Raw genomic sequence first — 20,368 nt, 5'->3', positions numbered from 1 at the left:
AGAGAGCAAGAGGGAGCAAGAAAGCAAGCAAGAGAGAGAGAAAGGGAGGGAAAGAGAGTGAGAGAGCAAGCAAGAGAGAGAGAGAAAGAGAGAGCAAGAGGGAGCGAGAGAGCAAGCAAGAGAGAAAGAGAGAGAGAGAAAGAGAGAGGGAGGGAGAGAGAGCGAGAGAGCAAGAGTGAGCGAGAGAACAAGCAAGAGAGAGAGAAAGAGAGAGAGAGAGAGAATGAAACTCCTGTTTTCCGTTTGCCAACTTCAACCACACATAGCTCTGTCTCCTTTGAGTTTAGCTTACTCTGCAGTTTTACTTCCCCCTGGTCACTGATTTCCGTGTCACTGGAAACAGTCCACTTTGTTTTAATCCTAATCAAGGCTCCAGATGGGATGAAACCAAGTAGAGTGCAGATGTAGGAAGGCCATGTTTTCTGGACTTGAGGATGCTTGCTATTGAAACTCCGGATTCATAGATGTTTGATGGCTATGAAGTGTTGACTTAACCAGAAGTCGTTTTCAACAAGAAGATCAAATGTTGGGGCTGAAGGGGATGCCTCACTGGGTAAGAGCATGGGCTGCTCTTCTAGAGGACCCAGGTTCAATTCCCAGCACCCACATATTGGTTTACAATTCCAGTTCCAGGGGATCTGATGCCCTTGTTGGCCCTTGATGGGTACAAGCCAAACACGTGGTACAAAGACATACATGCATCCATAAAATAAAATTAAAAAATAAAATATTTTTTTATTATTAAACATCATATTATAAAACTGATATTGATAAAAATGAAATTCAGATTGCAGGCCTTGCATGCTGTTCTGGGGAAATGCTGGTAAACACAGCTATGCTGCTCTATTTTAAACTCTCATGTAAACGTTTCTCAAGATGATTCCCAGTGGTTACACCTGACCAATGGGAGAGGAGATTCTAGCTATTGCAGTTTATGTTTACCTGAGTACCATGATACAGAACATGGATATTGAAATCCAAGAGTCCTGCGAGAGACATGACTGTTCTCCGACCGGATGCTAGAAAAGCTTGTATGTATACCATCCTGTAAGTATTGGGTTCCTAACCTGAAAAAATGGGGGAAATGGCAGTGTCTTGTGTGTATGTGTGCTATAAAAATGAAATCAGGAGAATAGAGAGGTGGCTCAGCTGTAAAAGGGATGTGTCTCTCTCACAGAGGATTGGGGTTGATCCCCTGGACCACGTGGTGGCTCAGGGTCATTTCTACCTCTTGTTCCAGGTGATCTGATGGTCTTTCTTTCTTTCTTTTCTTTTCTTTTTTTTTTTTTATAGTTTTTTTGTGACAGGGTTTCTCTGTATAACCAGGCCACCACCCACCTGATCTGATGGTCTTTGACCTCATCAGGCATACAACCATCTCTACCTCTTGTTCCAGGTGATCTGATGGTTTTTGACACCCTCCCCCCAGAATGCAAATGGTGCACATACAAACATGCAGGCAAAACACTCACACATAAAATAAAAATAAGTGTAAAACATGAAATTAAACAGTAGGTTGAGAGACAGCTTAGTCCACACTACACACAGTGCAAGCATGAGGATATGAATTAAATCTGCAGAACACACAGAAAAACCCCAGGGCTTGGTGGAGTGCATCTGTTATTCCATCAGTAGGAAAGCTCTCCTGCCAGTTAGACTCTCTTAAAAACAGCAAGACCTTGTCAGGTGAATGGATGGCTCCTGGGAACAGCACCTGAGGTTGGCCTCTGGCTTATATGTATATGGGCAAACATGTATCTCCTGCCAAGAACAGGGAGAGCAGAGCATGTGAAAAGGAGCTGATACATTTCTTTGTAAGGTACAAAGTAACTGCTCAGTCAACCACAAGCTGAAACAAAAGCTGAACTCTGGTTTCCTTGACCGCCAGAGAGCTGCAGTCCCCTTGGTACTATCTATCCTAATGACTGGCAACATTTTTGCAAAACCTGGGCCTAGTCCAGTTTTATAACTTGGTTGCTGTCTTAGTTACCTTTCTTCCTGTGGCTATAATAAACTACTCTGACAAAAAAGTAACTTGAGGAAAGAAAGGAGGGGTTATTTTGGCCCATAATTCTAGGTACAGTCCATCCCAGAGGGCAAGGCAAGGCAACTGGTCACACTGACCCACAGTCAAGAGGCAAACGCTGAGAAATGAAATGTGTTCAGCTCATTCCTCCTTTGCCTGCAGCCCGTAATCCCAGACCAGGGAATGGTGCCAGCCACAGTGGGCAAGTGTCCCACATCAATTAACCAAATAAAGATAATCCCTCACTGGAATGCCCCTTTTAAAAATAACCGAGACTATATAGTTATTTCTGTCTTTGGAGTTGAGCCTGGTCTCTGTGTACATAGATAACCCATTGAAATGTTCCGGAATAAAGTTTCTGATCCGGCTTTAAAGAGGACAGGGTAAGTGCCCTTTCTTTGAAATGCTTTTGTCAGAAGTCTTTCCGATTTCATTCTTAAACAGGAGCTAGAGTGTGAGTGTGCAGATTTTAGTAGGCGGACATCCATAATTGAAAACCCTGAAATATGAAATGCATCAAACTCTGAAACATCATAAGTGCTGATAGAAATGCCTAACTTTGGAATATTGCATATTTTTCTGATAAGAGATGTCCAGCAGGACTAATATCTGGCTCAGCACGTATTCTATTAGTTGCTTTTCTGTTTCTGTGAATGCCATGACCAAGGCAACTTATAGGCCATGTATTTATTTGGGCTTATGGTTCTAAGGGGACCAAAGGTTGCCATGGTGGGGGAGCATGGCACTGAGCAGCAGGCATGGGCATGGCAGCTCTAGCAAGACACTGAACGCTCACACCCTTTACCGTAAGCAAGTGGCAGAAAACAAACTAGAAGTAGGTGAGGCTTTTTACTCTCAAAGCCTGCTTCCAGTGACACACCTCCTAAACCTTCCCAAACACTGCCACCATCTACGGACCAAATGTTCAGATGCTCAAGATCCTGAGGCTACTTCTCACCCTACCTCACACATCATCAGTAACAAATTATCACATGTTATCTTGCAGTTTTTCAAATTAATTTTACTTCGTGTTCAGTAGCTACCTGGGGATGGTGGTTAATGTGTATTTATAACAGTTTATCTGGATGTGGTCATGACTGTCTATGGTCAAAGCATTCCAGGCGCTCTTAGACAGATGGCTTAGCTGATTAAAGTACTTGTTGCTCTTTGCAAAGGAGCTGGATTCAATTCCTAGCACCCACATGGCAGTGCAAAAGCATTCATGACTCTAGTTCCAAGGCACACGTCTGTCCTCTGCACACACCAGGCACGCAAGAGGTTCACATAGAGACATGTGGGCAAAATACTCATACACTAAAATCAATCTAATAGCATTTTAAATGAACTAAACCCACAGAATCCAGACAATGACAAAGGAGGATAGAAAATTCAAGGCTAGCCTGGGAAACAAAGCAAGAAACCATGCCTCAAATGTCAAAACAAGACAAAGGCAGCAGTGAACAAACAAGATACAGCTGAAAACACTGCAGCATGGTGTAGAGTTCTTAGTGGTTATTTTGGGTCTGGGCATTGATATAATTAGGAAGCCATTTCAGCAGTAGCAGGGAACTCAATAAACAGGCTTTTCCATGTGGATCTTTTAAGATCTTGAATGTATCCTGTGTTGAATGTGAACTTAGAACACAGATAAAATTACTGCTATCTAGAAAGCAGTGAGGTGTGAATTTTTAAAAGCTCTGAAATATTATACCGTACAACTTTGGTCTGAAAATTTGATAGGTGTGCACTATGAAAAAAGTATTTGCAATCAAATTTGCGATTGTGGGCTTTGAAGAAAAAAGATAAACGCAGAAAGAGAAGTTTGAAGGTCTACCTTGAACTTGACACCCCTTTCAAAAACATTGAGGGGGTGGGGAGCAAGGTAACTTTCCAGAAGTTTCTGGAAAGATGAGCTAAATCCTCCTACTCCCCCAAATCTTTGTCTCTAGTTCGATCACCTTAAGAGTGACAGCCAGGCGTGGTGGCGCATGCCTTTAATCCTAGCACTTGGGAGGCAGAGGCAGGCAGATTTCCAAGTTCGAGGCCAGCATGGTCTACAGAGTGAGTACTAGGGCAGCCGGGGCTACAGAGAGAAACCCTGTCTTGAAAAAAAAACAAAAAAACAAAACAACAAAACAAAACAAAACAAAAACAGAAAAGTGACAACTTTTTTTTAAAAAGATTTATTTTATTTGTTTTATGGGTATGACTACACTGTAGCTGTACAGATGGCCATTAGATATCATGTGTGTGGCTGCTGGGAATTCAACTCAGGACAGCTGCCAGCCCGCTCACTCCAGCACCGCTCGCTCTGGTATAATTTACTGTAGCTGTCTTCAGACGCACCAGAAGAGGGCGTCAGATCTCATTACGGGTGGTTGTGAGCCACTGTGTGGTTGTTGGGATCCGAACTCAGGACCTTTGAAAAAGCAGTCAGTGCTCTTATCCGCTGAGCTATCTCGCTAGCCCCAAAGAGTGACAACCTTCTGTAAACCCCACTAAGGGAAATGAGGAAGCTGTCTGTACAGAGGCTGGTAGGTGGAAACATAGGTAAGGAAGGGATACGATGGTATGGGCAGGTGGACTGGCAGATAATGAAAGGCTGGGACACAGGGGAGGAGAAGGACAGAATAGCAAAACCAACCATCCAAACCGGAAACAATTTCTGCAAGAGAAGGTGTGTGGGAAGAAGAAGACATGGTTTCTCCACTCAGGATGTGTTCAGAGGCAGGGAATTTTCCACTCCAGGGGCCAGAGGCAGTTCAGGTTTCCTAAGCTCCTTTCACCTCTGAGAATCCATTTAATTGGTTCCAAATATTAAACAGAGAGGCAGTGTCAAGGGTTTAGAAGTTTGATGGCCTGGGTGTTACACTCTGGGGCCAAATTTTGGCTCCACCTTTTGGCTGAACATCACCTTGATTTAGTCACTTGGACACTCTGGGTCAGCTTTCTCTACCAAATAAGAAATAGGACAGCTCACATCTAGTTCTGGCAATACTCTAAGGGTCTGTAACATATACAAAGCCACATAAGCACATGCTTGTATTACCCTGGGATAAAGCCAAGGGGGCTTCTTGTTTTGTTTTTCCGTTGTCCCCCCCGGCCCCCTTCCTCTCTACTTCAGGTCTCATCTTTCCAAACAAGCCATTTCTGGTTGCTTCCTGGCCCTTTCTCTTACTGGGACAGTGTGGGAAAGCCTACTTAAGGAATAGTTTCCAGCAACATAAATGGGTCAATCAGCCGAGAAGTAAAGTCTAGGGAAACCATTTTACATGTTTTTCATCCTATAACCACCATCTATGAAACGATTCAACCACAGACGGGGTCCCTGAGAAATTTTAGGGTTGCTACAGAAGAATAATATTGAGCTCACTAGAGCGTTTAAACCTAGAACTGTGTGTCCATACAAGATTTTTTCCCCCATAGAATCATGTTTTAGAGGGTAGTCTGCCCCTCTCACATCTGAGATGAGACACCGACTGTTGCTCATAGCTTGGACACAATTGCCATCTGTAACTTTATTTCATTCTGATACTCACTCTCTTCTTATAGTGTCAGTGAGTTCTTATCCAGAGAGCAAAAGTTCTTGAGTCAACTTACTTGAGCTCAAATATTAAGTCTACTACTGTGGGACTACACTTCAATTTATTATCTGAAAATAGAGGATAATCCCTATCTCAGACGGCTGTGAGTTAATTGGCCTTAAGTACCTGGCCAATTAAATCCTGGTTCTGGGGTCAGAGGACAAGGGAGGCAGCAGTGAGTTACCTGTCTAGCACTTCACTTGCAAAGGCCTTTGACCTCTGAGGCTTCGGTCTCCATTTAATCTCCCTGAACACTCAAAACTTAAAGCCCCGTTCAAGGTATGTCAGTAGCGAGTAAAAGTTATGCCCACAATGCAGATAAACCAGAGATGCTCACTGAGGCTTTCGACGGCTTCGTGGATGCGCCAGGACTCTGAAGTCTAGGGCTAGGCAACAGAGATGCTCCTTTCTAGAGTTACAGTAGCCAATGCGGACGCCTGCAGAACTCAGGCTGAGAGGCGTGTCTCCATCGACTCGGGGGGCGTGGCCTCCCGGAACGCTCCAGGGGGCGTGGCGCCTGGCCCGCAGCTTAGCCCAAGGCTCTCTTTCGCTCTGCGCACGCGTACTTCCCGAGAGGCGGAACGGCGGGGCGGCGCGCACGCGGCGCTTCCCGGAAGATGGCGAATGAGCCACAGAGGGAGGGAGCCAAATGCGCGTGGGGGCGGGGCGCGAGGCGGAAGCGCTGAGGTCAGCTGACAGGGTCTCGTGACGGCCGGGGCGGCGGCCACGCACGCGCGTTGGTGGTCAGCGCTCGCAGCCTGGTGGAAGATGGCGGCGTCCAGAGCGAGCCTCTGAGAGGCAGAGGGTGGAGCGGAGGGGTGGGGGCCGCGGCGCAGGAACCCGCGGCGACAGGCCCCGGCGGGGAAAAGGAAAGCGAGAGGGGACGGGGCTGGCGGCGCCTCATCCCACTCAAGACGTGGAGCCGGCGGCGGGCGGAGCTCGGGCTGGAGCGCCTCCAGCCTCCTGCGAAGGTAAAGCCGCCTCCGGCTCGGGGTTTCTGCCCTGCCGCTTCCCACCTTCGGGGACCCGGGGGCTCCGGGCAGGGACCACGGGGCGGGCGGCGTTAAGCTGCTGTGGCTCGAGGCTGCTAAAGCAGTGATCCTCCGCCCGGGGATTCTTGCGCTCGGACCCTCCCCTCCCCCGGCTCTGAGTGACATTTGCCCGGGGCACTGCCCTGGCAGCCCCACCCCTCTCTCTGCCTGGCCGTCTTTTCTCCCATCACTATCCCTGTCCCCCACTTCTCTCGGCAACTCTCCTGACTCCACACCTCCTTCCCCTGTGGGCTCCGCCCTCGGGATTCCCTTCTGGGTGCCGGCGCCTCGGGTTTTCTTAGGTTAGCGGTCCTCCTTCCTCTGGGGTCCCGCGTAGACTCGCTTGTTTTGTTTTGTTTTTCCCCCACTCGTCTCAGTTTTGTTTCGATTTGATGGGAAAGGGGGAGCAGCTGCCCTTCTCTTCCTCAAGTCCTTTTATCAGACACCAAGTTTTTCCCCCCAAGGCTTTTCCTTCATGCAAAGTAGGATGACACACGGTCAGTGTTGCGGATGCTGGGATGGGATTTCACCTCGGAACGCGGCTTTTGGTGTAGGTGAAGCAGAGTTTTGGACGCTCAGTGAAGTGGGTGTTGAGAGTGCACCTGTGTGCCTTTTTCCAAAAAAGCCCCCTATTGTAAGATGCTAAATAAGCCACTCTTATCTTGAAACCTTTTTCCTAATCTCTTGGTAGAAGGATGCTGTAAATAAAAATCGCCCCCTAACACAAGAGATGAACTCCCAAAAGAGTGATTTACTTCCGTGATCTGCTTTTCCCTTTTATTCAACAGTTTAGCGTTTTGTTTCTAGTGCCTCATTGTTTAACTTTATTTTGCTTACAGCATAAAACCTTTTTAATTTTCATAAAATAAAATAGTGTAAAACAATGTTTAAGTTGCAGTGTCGAAAATGGTGGCTCCGGCTATTAATACCACATTCCATTCAGGGACCGCCAGTCCTAGTTGAGAAAACACTGAGTTTAACATTTGTTTGGAAACAGGAAGTACAACAAATAAAAGGAGAAAAAGAGGAGTCAGAGTTAAGAAACAGGGGTGTAAAGACCTTAAAGCTAGAGTCCTGGACCACTACCAGCATTCGAATTCCCCAGAGAAGCTATGACATTCTTTCCTAAATCATACTAGTAAGAGTATCTGCAAACAAAGTTCTTAAGGTAAAAGTTTACTAAAACATGAATGTCTACAGTAAAGAAGTTACACACTGGTGAAAGGCATGAATTATTTGGTTACTCAGGTAGATGGTAATAATCTTTCTTAAACTTAGAAGAAAGGTTAATAGTGGAACCTAGTTCCCAGTAGATCCTACAGTAGAGTTGAAATCTAGAGCATGTATGTTATACCTACGTTGGCCCCATTCCCCCCAGCACTTGTAATTACACGGTGAATTTGAGATGTCCATTTCAGACTTTTCTTCTGCTTCTCTGAGGAAAGTCTAAACAAAAGTTATGCAGCTACAGGGCAGCCCAGTTTTGTTTGTTGCTAAGGCTTTGGTCTAATGTCTGGCAGGGGTTAAAGTGCAGTTTTTAGTTCATTATGTTTGTTTCAGTCTTCACATATTAGGATAATTTTTTTGTACTTAAAATGTTGTTTGTATGTACTTTGTGTGTTTGAGTCCACATACCATGTAGCTTGTGTGAAGTTCAGAGGACAACTTGCAGGAGTGCAGTGTGTTCTTCATTGTGTGGAACCTGAGGGTAGTGAGCTGTAATGGTGTCTCCATCCTGTGGGACAGGAGGATTGAGCTCATGTTGTTAGACTCATTGGGAAGCCTTGTAAAACCTTCTCCTCGGCCTCTTTATATAAAAGAATTGTTAACATGCTCTTTGCTATCCTGCAATCATTTATACCATTTAACTTTGATTCTAAGACTGAAAGCTTTGCTCTAATCTTAACAGCATGGGGGAGGGGGATGTGGAAACAAAATCCAACCAACTAACCAACCAAAAATTAAACTAACCAAGATGATCACTTCAGAGACAGCTTAGAGCGCAGAGGACATAGAGAACCACTAGGTCAGCTTAGACCTGAAGGAGGAGTTGGAGAGGGAGGGATGAAAACGAGAGGAGGGCTTTTGGGCAGTGGTTAAGAGTTCAGCAAGAACAGTTGAAAAATGGATGCAAGTGAATGTGCCAACTTAGAAGCTGTTTATACACAAACTTCACTGGTTACAGTCCTAGGAAAGATGGGAAAAAACCTTGCTGGGAATCTGTCGTTCAGACCGGGTGGAGGGGAACAACAGCAGAGTTTTTAAGAAGGTTGAGAAATGGCTCTAATTCTCTCCTTGAATTGCAGGGTTTAATGTATATGCGTGGACCGTATTATGAGCATTAATGATAAAATATATTGAGCTTAGTGGAATATGGAGAAGGTAAGAATGTAATACTCGACAGAGACTGGATCCCCAAAAGCACAAGGTCACATGGGAGCACAACACAAAGGTCAGATGGACATTTCTATAGTTAAATCACTTCTCTCCACTGAGACACAATGTTTTGCAAAAGAATGGAGCCAGTGGAGCCCTGTGGTTAACTGTTGCGAGAACATAAGCCCAGCTCAACTCCTAACAAGGTTACTGTAACCTCTGCACTTGGCCTCATAAAGAAAAGGGATACTCATCTGGTCACGAAATTACTCACCTTAGTTTCCACGACTCAATACAGACTCAATGCATGTCTGACTTTCAGTGAAAAAGACACAGATGAGAAACTAAAAAGAAGCAAAGAAATTCCTAAGAGAGCAGACTCACTCAGATTGGTGAAGGTAGATGATGTTATCCAATGGACAATACTCAAAATGCTGATGTGATGAATAATTTCAAAAACAAAAGCACAGCAGAGATGCATGTGCCTTTTGGGCTTACCCGTTGTGTCACTCTGAGGAAAAAACGACAGACCTGGATGTAATTCAGTCAAAACTACCCGTTCTGTATCACTAAGACACTGATGAAAAACATTCAAAGACTTGGGAATAAAGGTGGAGAGGTGGCTCAGTGGATAATAGAACGTGTTGCTGGTTTTAGAGAACTGAATTTGGTTCTTTGGACTCAGGCTAGGTTACAACCACCTGTAACCAGCTACAGAGGATCCCGCTCCCTCTTCTGGTTTCAGTACCTACATCTGCTTGCAAATACCCGCCCCACACACACACATACACATACATTTAAAAACAATAAAAATAAAATTTGAAAAGAGTTGGGGTAGCCAGGCCATGGTGGTGCATATCTTTAATCCCTACCTTTATTTCAAGGTGGAATGGTCAAAGCTCTATTAGACTTCTAGTGCTTTTTGTTTGTTTTGTTTTGTTTTTCGAGACAGGGTTTCTCTGTATATCCCTGGCTGTCCTGGAACTCACTCTGTAGACCAGACTGGCCTGAGAAATCCGCCTGCCTCTGCCTCCCAAGTGCCGGGATTAAAGGCTTGTGCCACCACCGCCCAGCCTCTAGTGCATAGTTTATACACACACACACACACACACACAAATACACTTTTTTACACACATACACATATATTGTCTATAAGACATACACACAGAGATGTATAGTCTGCAAGAACCCCTTAAAAATAAAAGGGATAAAGATACACCATGAAACCAAAAGATAACTTCATTAATAAACAGAACTGATTTTATGGCACATTGTATTGATTGTTACAGGCAAGTTCTCCACAAAAATAGACCTAGTTGTAAAACATAAAACTGAAACATTTTTAGAAGATAGGAAAACAAATGTTGGAACGTTAGTATTTAGATAAGATACCAAAAATATTCATAAAGGAAAAAATACAGTGTTGAAGTTAGGCCTGGTTCTGCCTCCCAGCCCCATGCGCCCCAAAATAAGACTCGGACTCAAAATATATTTACAAATATCTTGGCCATATAGCTAGGCTCTTCTTTGACTATATATAACTTAAAATATTCCATTTATTCCAGCCTATATTTTGCCATGTGTCTGGTTATCTGTGCTCAGGTATCATGCATCCGTCTTGTCACATCTTCCTGAGGTGGATCTCCTGCCTGGCTCTATCCCAGAATCCTTTCTCCCAAATGACCCACCTCTGTTTCCTGCCTAATTCGTAGGGCATAGACTTTTTAATTGTCAGGTGATGTGTCCATACAGTACACAAAATATTCTCTGTACAGTACAGATTTGGCAAACAAAACAAAAAACAAAAAAACATGCTGTATGTTAAGAAAATAAGCACACCTCTCTGCTGGTATATAAAGTCAAAAGGCATTCCATGTGCTTTCCCAAAAATCGCTTTGCTATGTAAAATTGAATAAAAACAGGACTTTAATGAAAAATAGGTTAGGGCCACAGGACTGTGAGCTTTACAGTAACATCTAAAGCAATGGACACTTGGAAGTAGCACTGTCTGGCATGGATCAGTACTCTGGCATTTGTTACATGAGCATTGGAAGGAGTCACAGGAAATGTAAATGAGATGGGATGTGAAGTTGTATGGTAAACCCATGGATTGAAGCTTTGAGAATTTCTAAGTAGCTACTCAGCTGAGTACTTATCTACATACACCTTATGTTTCCCAGTGGTTTATGAAATAGCACATCAGTAAATGTGAAATTGGAATCATACTCCTCCAGGCGTTCAGTATATGCTGGGCAGACACTCTGTTTCCAAACTATAGCCTCAGCCCAGTGTGACACCTGTGTTGGAATAAGTTAGGAATAAATTATCAAAATGGCATGTGGCAGAACTGACTGAATGCATTTCAATATGCAAATAACTATGGCCACACCACAGTAAGCAATAAAATTGTCAGAGATATGCACCTTTGTATAGAGTCAGTTTGTGATGGAAACATGGAAGGGCACAAATTTCTCATCTTGGTGACTTAAATACCACAAGTGGAATAATTGTTAGCATTGTTTTCCAAACTGAAAAGGTATCTCTCCGTTTATAGAAGCTCTAGTGCTGGGAAGTTGATGCGCAGCAAGCCTTGTAGAAGATAGTTTGTTTTGTTACATTTAAATTGATTAGGTTGTGGGGTAGTTTATTATGAATGGGCTCTCCCCTATGCAAATGAGCACTTGGACATTGAGGACAGGTTTTCCACTTGGTGTGTGTCTGTGACTTTGTGGGTACAGTTGACTGGAAGTACCTCTAGAGGCCAGAGGAGAGTATTGGATCCCCTGGATTTGGAGTCTCGGGCAGTTGTAAATTCCTTGATTACAAGTACATGAAACTGAACTCAGTCCAGTCTTCTAGACCAGTGGTTCTTGACCCTTGAATGACTCTTTCACAGGGGCTACCTAAGACCATCAGAAAACATAGATACTATGTTACCATTCATAACAGTAACAAAATTAGAGTTACGGAGTAGCAAAGAAATAATTTTATGGTTGTGAGGGTCAGTAGGTCATGAACTGTTTTAAAGGGTCGTAGCATTAGGGAGGTGGAGAACCACTATTCTAGATTATCAGTTCATGCTTTTAACTACTGAGCCATTTCTCCAGGCCCTGCTTCAAAATTGTAATCAATATCTTCAACACGTTTTCCTCCTGGAGCAGTGTACTTCTGCTGAGTACATGCCAGCCATAATCCCTCTTGTTATAGAAACTGATTCATAGTCATGGGAACTCCCCAGAGCCACTGATTTAGGGAATATTCTTTCAGAGCCAGTGTATGGTAATGGTCATGTCCATTGACATAAGACAGTTACCTCTGAGAGGTGCATCAGTGTGGCATACTTACATTTATTTTCGTGTGCTCTTAACTTTATTCAGCAGCCCATATACTGTCATATGGACTGTTCATGAAAAATGTGATTTGTAAAACAGTGTCAAAAAACTGGGCTTTCTTGTTTTGCCTTTGGTAGATCACACCCCCTGAGTAGTGAGTAGCTTGTGTATTTAACTGATGTGCTGAGTGAGGACTGGTTTGCACTTGATTAACAGGTGGGAAAGAAAACACCTAAAGCAGTCTGTGGTAATTATTCTAATGCTCAGCCTCTAACTGTAGTTATCAGAACTTAAAGAACTACTTGGGTTTTGCATGGAACAGGCTTTCTCTAGTAGATCTAAAATGCTATACTAACTTTATTGAAAGTTAGACTTTCATAGGCATTTCTGGTTTGTGTTCCTTGTATTTTTGCTCTAGAATTCCTCTTCCTCAAACTTGTAAGTCATGATTCAGAATGTATTTTGAATATTTATCAAATCTTAGGCAGATAAACCACATTTCCCCAGACCTTTAAGTCATTGACTTTATTTTGAAAAGTGGAATTTTTCTCTTTAAATGTAATTTAAAGGTACTGTGTAGTTATAAACCCCTTGGCAGAGGTATAAATAATACAGGCATTTCAGAAAGAACAAACTTGAAACTTGTTCCTGTTGCCTAGTGTTGGGTGAGAGGAAATGTTTGCCACTGATGTTTATAGGTATGGGGTGCAAATGATAAAATGTAATTTAAATTGCGTTTGCTGCAGGACTAAGGAAATTAGCCTCTGTTGGTAAAGTGAAAACAAGTTGAGTCGTACCCAGTAAAGATCTGTTGCCCACTAGGGCCTTCTTAGCTAATAGAGCTAACCTTTGAAGTACCCGCTGACTGAGATGCGCTTGCTCATCTAGAGTGTGTTGTTCTTGTAAACTCAGTGTTCTCATTTGAAATACAATGACATAGAAATGAAGTCTAAAAAAAAAATCTAAAAAATATGTAGGATCTAGAATATATAAATGATTAGAACACAAATTTGAGAAGAATTGAGCACATTTCTGAAAAAATGAATATTCTTTCAGATGAAATTTTTCAGTTTGGAAAGGGCAAAGTCACAATATATCTTACATGAAAAAATTATTTTTAAAAAGTAATAGATTAATCTATCTAGAAATGAAGTGTTCTCTCAGATGGAATCAACATATGTCTGACTAAAATACAAAAGATAGATGCTTCAGTTGGAATCAACATATGCATGATTAAAATAGATCTCCCTCAGCTCAGCATTTGATTTATATTGTTGAATAGGAAAGACAATAAATTTAACTACTATGGTGAGGTTGGGATGTAGCTCAGCACAGCATGAGGTCCCAGGGTCAAGACCCAGAACCTAGTTTTAAAAGTCAGGAATAGTAGCACCTAGAATCTCTGTGCTGTCAAGGTGGAGACAAGTGGGTTCCTGGGCTTTCTCACAAGGCAGTGTAGAGTAACCTGTGGGCTTCAGGCCACTGAGAAACCTGGTTTCAGTTTGGGGGGGGGCATGGCAGTTTCTGATGAACAACTATGGAGATTGACCTTCATCTCCCTGACACATACTTGTGTACCTGCACACACAATTAACTGCTCTCGACACTACCTCCCACCCATTGAGATTAATTTAGATTTGGGGTTGTATTTTAATTTCCCTTTATTTCATGAAGAAATTTCTAGTTATTTTGACCTTTTTTTTTTTTAATGTTAGCATTTAATTAACCTCCAGCGTGTCTTTGTAGCCACCAGGACACAGGCACCTCCAACACCCTTAATCTTCTCTTCAGCTCTTTTGCTGAAGAATTTGGCTTTCACAATGACAGGTTGTTTAGGGAGTTTTCCCTTGCCCAGAACTTTGTAGTGGCGTGATCAAACGAGCATCATCCATGACAGGAGCAGCTCCAGTCTTGATTTTTGCTGCATTGACCCGTACCTGCTCGTTGACCAATGTCCAAAATTTATCCAGGTTGACAGTGGGCAGAAGCTTTGGTTCCTCTTCACGTGGTAATGCCTCATACCAACTTTCCCAAAGTAACCTGGATGATATTTGTTAGAGTTGATCCTGTGGTGATGCACCCTCCAGCGTTCCTGCGGCCTCCTGGGTGTTTACAGTGCTTACTGATGCGGCCATTGCTCACTTGGCCCCGGAATTTCTGGGTCGTCTTTAGTCTGGATGGCATGGTGGTGGCAGAAAGGAAAGAGGGCTTATTTTGACTTTTTAAGAGAGAATGGGGCAGAACTGAGATTTTTGATATTGCTGTGGCAAATAATACAATAGCATACTATAACTTGTGGACAGTTATGGGGTATATGATTGCCAGTCAAACATGTCAAACTTGCCTCCCTATTTTGTGACAGCATTTTTCTCTGGGGTTTAAGCTCTTCAGGTCAAGGGATGTGAAGTGAGGTATCCTGAAACCATAGCGATACTATTTTGAGGTATTGTAGGAATCATACACATTACACATACTGACTGGTTCCTTCTGAAGAAAATACTTTAACTTGGATTAGTCACACATTAAAACAAAACAGAAAGACCTCGGTGCAGTACTTATGTCCCAGCTGTGGGGATGACTGAGGCTGGAGGATCACCTGATTCTAAGAGTTTGGAGGCAGCCTAGGTAACTTAATGAGACCCTGACTAAAAACAAAACAAGAACAGCAGCAAAGCAAACTGGGACTAAAGTTCAGTGGCAGCTTTCCTCAGTACAGCACATTTTATCTAACACAGTTTAGATGTAGGTGTTTAATCTGGGTAAAAATTAATGTTGTTAGCCATTTTTTAACCTTTTGTTTTCAAACAGTACTAAGCTAATTATAATTGATAGAGATTTCAAATCCAGTTGTGAAAATTAGATTTTTAAGAAGCCGGTGTATGAGATTCTTCCTTTACTTGCTACCTGAGTGGCAGTGGACACGCTCAGGAGCTAAGCTGAAGTGTCACCTTTACAGCTTTGCCTCAGCGCTGTGACTGCTGTGTAGGATGTATTCTGTGGGGAGTGGTGACCACTACACTGTAGGAGAGTAAGGCCAACTCGCAGCTTCTCCTCAGCATACTGTACACCTGTCACTCCAGCCGCATTGGGGAGCTTTGTATCAGGCATTGTCGTGCCTCCCTCCAGCATGTTGTGGTTAACATCTTCCTGTCATCGGTTTATCATAGTTCTGTCTTTTATCCATCCATCAATCCATCTTAATTTTTGATGCATTTTAAACAAACTCATACTTGCGGTTCATTACGTGAGAGCAAACTCTGTACTTAGATTTCATAGACTCAGAATGAGGAAATTCATCTCTTCCCTGATTATTCCAAATTGTCATATTTATATAATAATTACTTTCAGATAGTTGTGCAAAATATATGCTTTCAACAGGTGAAAAACCTTTTTACTCCAATTCCTTTGTTCATTAATTGTATTTTTTAATGTACCGATTCATCATCCTTAGCTACGTAGTTCTTTGAATTTATTTGCTATAAGCCATGCGCATGTGCCTAATTTTGCTATACCTTTTCCACTTACAGTCTGGTTGCAGTCTGCTTCAGGCTACGCCTGTGGTGTTCACTTCAGTCAGTGTGGGTAGGGCCTCCTAAGTGGACTCGGGTTTGTTTTTGTTGTTGTTTGTGTGTGTGTGTGTGTGTGTCTGTATTTTTGTCTGTGTGTGTGTGTCTCTGTTTGCGTCAAAGTCATTATTTTCTCAGGATCATTCTTATTCACAAATGATTGTAAATGGGTGCCAGCCTTACTGTCGGCAATAAATTAAAGTGCAAGACTTGTTCGAAAGCATGAAGCGTAGAATTCATTGAAAAGAGTGATTTCAGCCAAAACTTAGAGTTGAAACTAGGACATGCTATGTCTCTGAGGACAGCCCCAATCCTTTTTATTTTGTATTGTTTTGAAGCAGTGTCTTACTTTTCATCTTTTACTTATTTGGACTCATTCTCCTGCCTCAGCCTCCTAAGTTCTAGGCTTATAAATACACACTACCATGTCTGTCAAGGCAGAGTTTGACCTTGGCATTTTAACCTTTATTACATTTCTATCAAAAGAATTACCTGAGATGATACAAAAAAGTTGTAGTAGTGTTATGCCCGATGTCCAGTGGAAAGCATTGAAGCTGACCTGTCAGTCAGTGGAGACACCCCAGCATAGTTTAGTTACAGGAGACATGCAAATAATCTCATCAAAGGCATGTATAAGTCTGGATTTGAAATTTTTGAATTTAGTTGATAGTTTTAGCAGGTGGCCCGCCTAATGGACAAAGGTTGGCAAGATAGGATCCATTCTACTGTTTATCATCCTTTAAGCTGGGCAGTTATTTATAGCACATGCCTATAAATGACTCTTAGCAGTGCTGCTTGATGCTTCAGCCTCTGAGTGCCAGGAGTTCTGCAGTTTTCTTCATGAATAATAAATAATGACTGCTTAAGTGTTTTTACCCACTTAGAATTCTATTTAAATTCTTTAGAGCTTATTAAAAATAGAGAAGAGATAATTACTGGTCATTAAATTTGTTCATGAAATTTCTTTTTTCCCTCAGAAGTTTACAAATGGTTAAGTAAAAATTATGAATGCTGATTAAATTAACAGAACACTGTACTTTTGAAGTTAGAAATTCTAGGTGACACACAGTGATTTCTTCATTGGGATTAAAGTTCCCAGACACCCAGCTGTATTTTTCCTATGCAGACACACCGTCACATGGTCTTTTTTCATCTCACCTAGTCACTTATCGGTGCAGCTATGGCCTTTGGAATTGATATAGTAGTAAAGCTCATGGCTCCTTCACAGTCTGGCGGATGGTTTCTTTTCACCATAGGCTTTAGGATCCTTAGTGTGCACTCTTCCTCTCCTTTCCCTGGAGGGAGCTTGTTGGGGCTTCCCCACATGTCCACAACATTCTAGCATTCTCTACTCCCGAGTGTCAGGCCCATTGTAAAGTAAAGTAAGGGTTACCTGACAGCACACCGCCACATCATAGCAGGCAGTCTGATAAGCAGGCTGCCAGGTGACTAATGTCCCCAGTATTGTGCACAGCATGGAGAGTTAGGAGGTCTCATCACATGACTGAGGCAGTGTGCAATTTAAAACTTGTGAATTATTTGGTTCTGTAACTGACACAGCAGATAGATTGAATTGTTCTACGTTGAATTATAGGAGGTTTGGAATTAGTAAAAGGTAGGGGAAGAACCATAAGTACCCCCCTATCCCCAATGCCTTAATGCACACATGTGCCAGTAGATACTTGGAAATAAGGAGAAAGTAGAAATTCACAAGAATGTGTGTATATGGAATGGTGTATTTAAAGCATGATAGTCACTAATTAATATTCCTGAGTTTTGTTCTAAGTGTCCAAGTTGTCTCCTTTAGTCCATATCACAGCCCTTTGGGACAGGTATTCATCCCTATTTTATAGATGGCTGTAATGCAGAGAAATTGACATTTGTTCAGAGTTGTTCAAGGTCACACAGCCAGTGAGTGAGAACTACTCTATCTACCTTTGGCTTAGAGTTCTTTTTTAAGTTCACCATCATTACCTTGGTGGTGGATGCATGCTGACATAGTGCTTATGTTATGAACATGGACCAGCAATCCTGGGATCTGTGCCACATCTGCCAAGGTTTCTCAAGTAAATCACCTGACCACAGTGCTCTGTGCATCCCCAGACTTGCTGCCACTCAGTTTCTGTGGTTTGATGGAAGCTTTTCCAGCTTTCCCCTGGACGGTAACCAGTCAACACATCCTCTTCACCTCTCTTCTGTTTTTTGAAGCCTGGACTGGAACTAAATAGGTAGCCCAAGCTAGCCTCAAACTTAAGGTGATCTTCCTACCATCATACCTGAGTGTACTTCTTGTGTGCTTCTGCTTTTTGTGAATGTATATTTTACTGTATTTTGTAAGTTCCTTGTTTAGAAATATGTTGATGATCTGAATGTATATTACTATATTTTGTAAGTTCTGTTTAGAAGTATGTTGATAGTATGAAAGAGTTAATGCTGTTTTCAGGCTGCCCGCTGTTCATTGGTAAACTGTAAAAAGATTTTCCTGAGAGCATGAATAAACTTGAAAATTTAGAAAAGTTAATGTCAGCCTTGCTGGGAGGTAGGTCAAATCAAATAAATCAATCTAAAAAAATTAAAATCTGATAACTAATTTCAAAAACATCTCAACGTTCTCTGAGCAATATTCTGGGAGAAATATGCCTCAGATCAAAACCTGGTTGTTTTTAAAAGGCTCAAAGTTTGTTAAAATGCTTTTTTTTTCTGCACTCCCCTTGAGAAGTACCTGAAGTCCTGCTCTAGCAGATTGCTATCACATGCTTGTTTGGAACACTGCAAAAAGCTCAAAGGGTAGCTAGTTTAGGTGCAAGTGCCTCATGGTTTATCCTCACAGGTGGTGTAATAGCAGCATTGGAGTCTTTGTGTTGCATTTACTGCAGTCATTTGTTTCTCTGAATTTGTAGTTTCAAAAGTTACTTCATACAGGTGTTTGATTCTTTCCACGTAAAAATAATAATTGAAGTAAGTTTTCAGTTATCCCAGGAATATGCTGTCAAACAGTACAAGATTACATGGATTTCCTGAGGATGAGGGAATTCAGGAAAACTTGGATTAAATATATAGAATGGAGAGTTAAGAGACTGGGCCAGAGCCTGATCCATCCATTTAATTAGCTGTATAACCTTAGGATGTAATTAAATTTCTCCAACTCTCAGTTTTGATGTCAACAAAATGGGAGCCATTAAGGCACCAGGATTTGATAAACGTGTAGAAGATGCTTAGTGCAATCACTAACAACTGAGTACTTGGGAAGAGTCATTGCGGAATGAATCTTAGGACAGCACAGTCTCCCCGGCTTTCAGATGCCCTTTAGTGGATATTATGATTCCATTTTGAAGCCATGCAGAGACTGATACCAGCACTGAGTTATGTTACTTGTAAGATGACTTGACTACTAGGGTCCCTGTCTCCTGCCTGAGTCCTTATCGCTCAGACATACTTAACTGAGCATAACGCGACTGAAGGGCAAAGCTTTGGTGCCAAGGAGCAATTCCTGTCCGTACTTGGCTTTCAAGACAGTTCAGCAGCAGGAGCAGTTGCTCCCAGAATATTGCTCAGAGAACGTTGAGGTGTTTTTGAAATTAGTTATCAGATTTTAATTTTTTTAGATTGATTTATTTTTATCTGTTTCTCTTTTTATTTATGTAACTGGTGCCTGTGGAGGTCAGAAGAGGGTATTAGACCCTGAGGCTGGAGTTACAGATAGTTGTGAGCCACCATGGAGTTCTGGGAATTGAACCTAGGTCCTCTACAAAAAACAGCCTAGGTCGTCTTCTGCAAGAACAGCCAGATTTCTAAACCTCTGAGCCATCTCTCTGGTCCCAGCTAGAGGAATCTTGATGTGCAAAATTCAAGTACTTTCCTAGTCTATTGGTCTTTTCTGCCAGCGTGCTAATCTGCATTAGGAATGTAGTTTTCTTTTAACAAGCAATCCTGGTAGCTTTTGTTGTCACTTTTTATAGCACGTGTTAGATCTGTCTATCTGCCCTTGCCTCAAAATCCTCTCCATGTGTTCTTATCCTTCCTGAAATTCATCCTTCTGCAAACAGTGTGGACCAGCCAATGTCAGTGACTCTCATAAATTCATTCTTCAGATGTTTAAGAATTCATAAATCTCTACAGTCATTAATTACAAAATTATTTTGCCTTTGGTCCCTTGTAGATTTATTAGGGATCATGTCTTCCTTATGGCTCATACCCTAAGTTCTATGGGGTTAATATTTTAAAATATTCTTATTTCTTATTAATCAGTTTTGAGACGGGGCTGGCTATGTGATACTGGCTTACCTGGAAGCTAGGTAGCCAGCCTAGTGTCATTATCCTCCAGCTTTGGCCACCCAAGTGCTGGGTTCCCAGTGTGTGCATGTCATCAGGCCTGTAGGATTTTACTCCCGTTTTTACTTTATAATACCATAATGATACCAGTTTGTCCTCAAAAGCATTTTTCTCCCTTTTC

At 42.3% G+C, this 20,368-nt stretch overlaps 2 protein-coding genes and 1 pseudogene across 3 annotated transcripts in view; 1 reads left to right on the top strand and 2 right to left on the bottom strand.

Moving 5' to 3' along the window:
- Positions 1–5,453: 5,453 nt before the first annotated feature.
- On the bottom strand, positions 5,454–7,156 carry LOC116073577 (homeobox protein unc-4 homolog). The gene has a single exon (XM_031345644.1). It carries the CDS (start codon positions 6,765–6,767, stop codon positions 6,057–6,059), a length of 711 nt encoding a protein of 236 aa, XP_031201504.1. The 5' UTR covers positions 6,768–7,156; the 3' UTR covers positions 5,454–6,056.
- The window catches only part of Dnajc13 (DnaJ heat shock protein family (Hsp40) member C13), a 110,389-nt gene continuing 96,337 nt past the window's right edge, over positions 6,317–20,368 (top strand). For both annotated transcript variants that reach the window (XR_004111876.1, XM_031345643.1), the window contains exon 1: positions 6,317–6,581. The gene's annotated coding sequence lies outside the window, so the exon portion shown is untranslated. The remainder of the gene's footprint in view (positions 6,582–20,368) is intronic.
- LOC116073700 lies at positions 14,061–14,533 on the bottom strand (annotated as a pseudogene).

This window comes from Mastomys coucha, unplaced genomic scaffold (genome assembly GCF_008632895.1).
Source record: "Mastomys coucha isolate ucsf_1 unplaced genomic scaffold, UCSF_Mcou_1 pScaffold23, whole genome shotgun sequence".
NCBI classification, from domain to species: Eukaryota; Metazoa; Chordata; class Mammalia; order Rodentia; family Muridae; genus Mastomys; species Mastomys coucha.
This window is presented reverse-complemented; position numbering and strand designations above follow the sequence as displayed.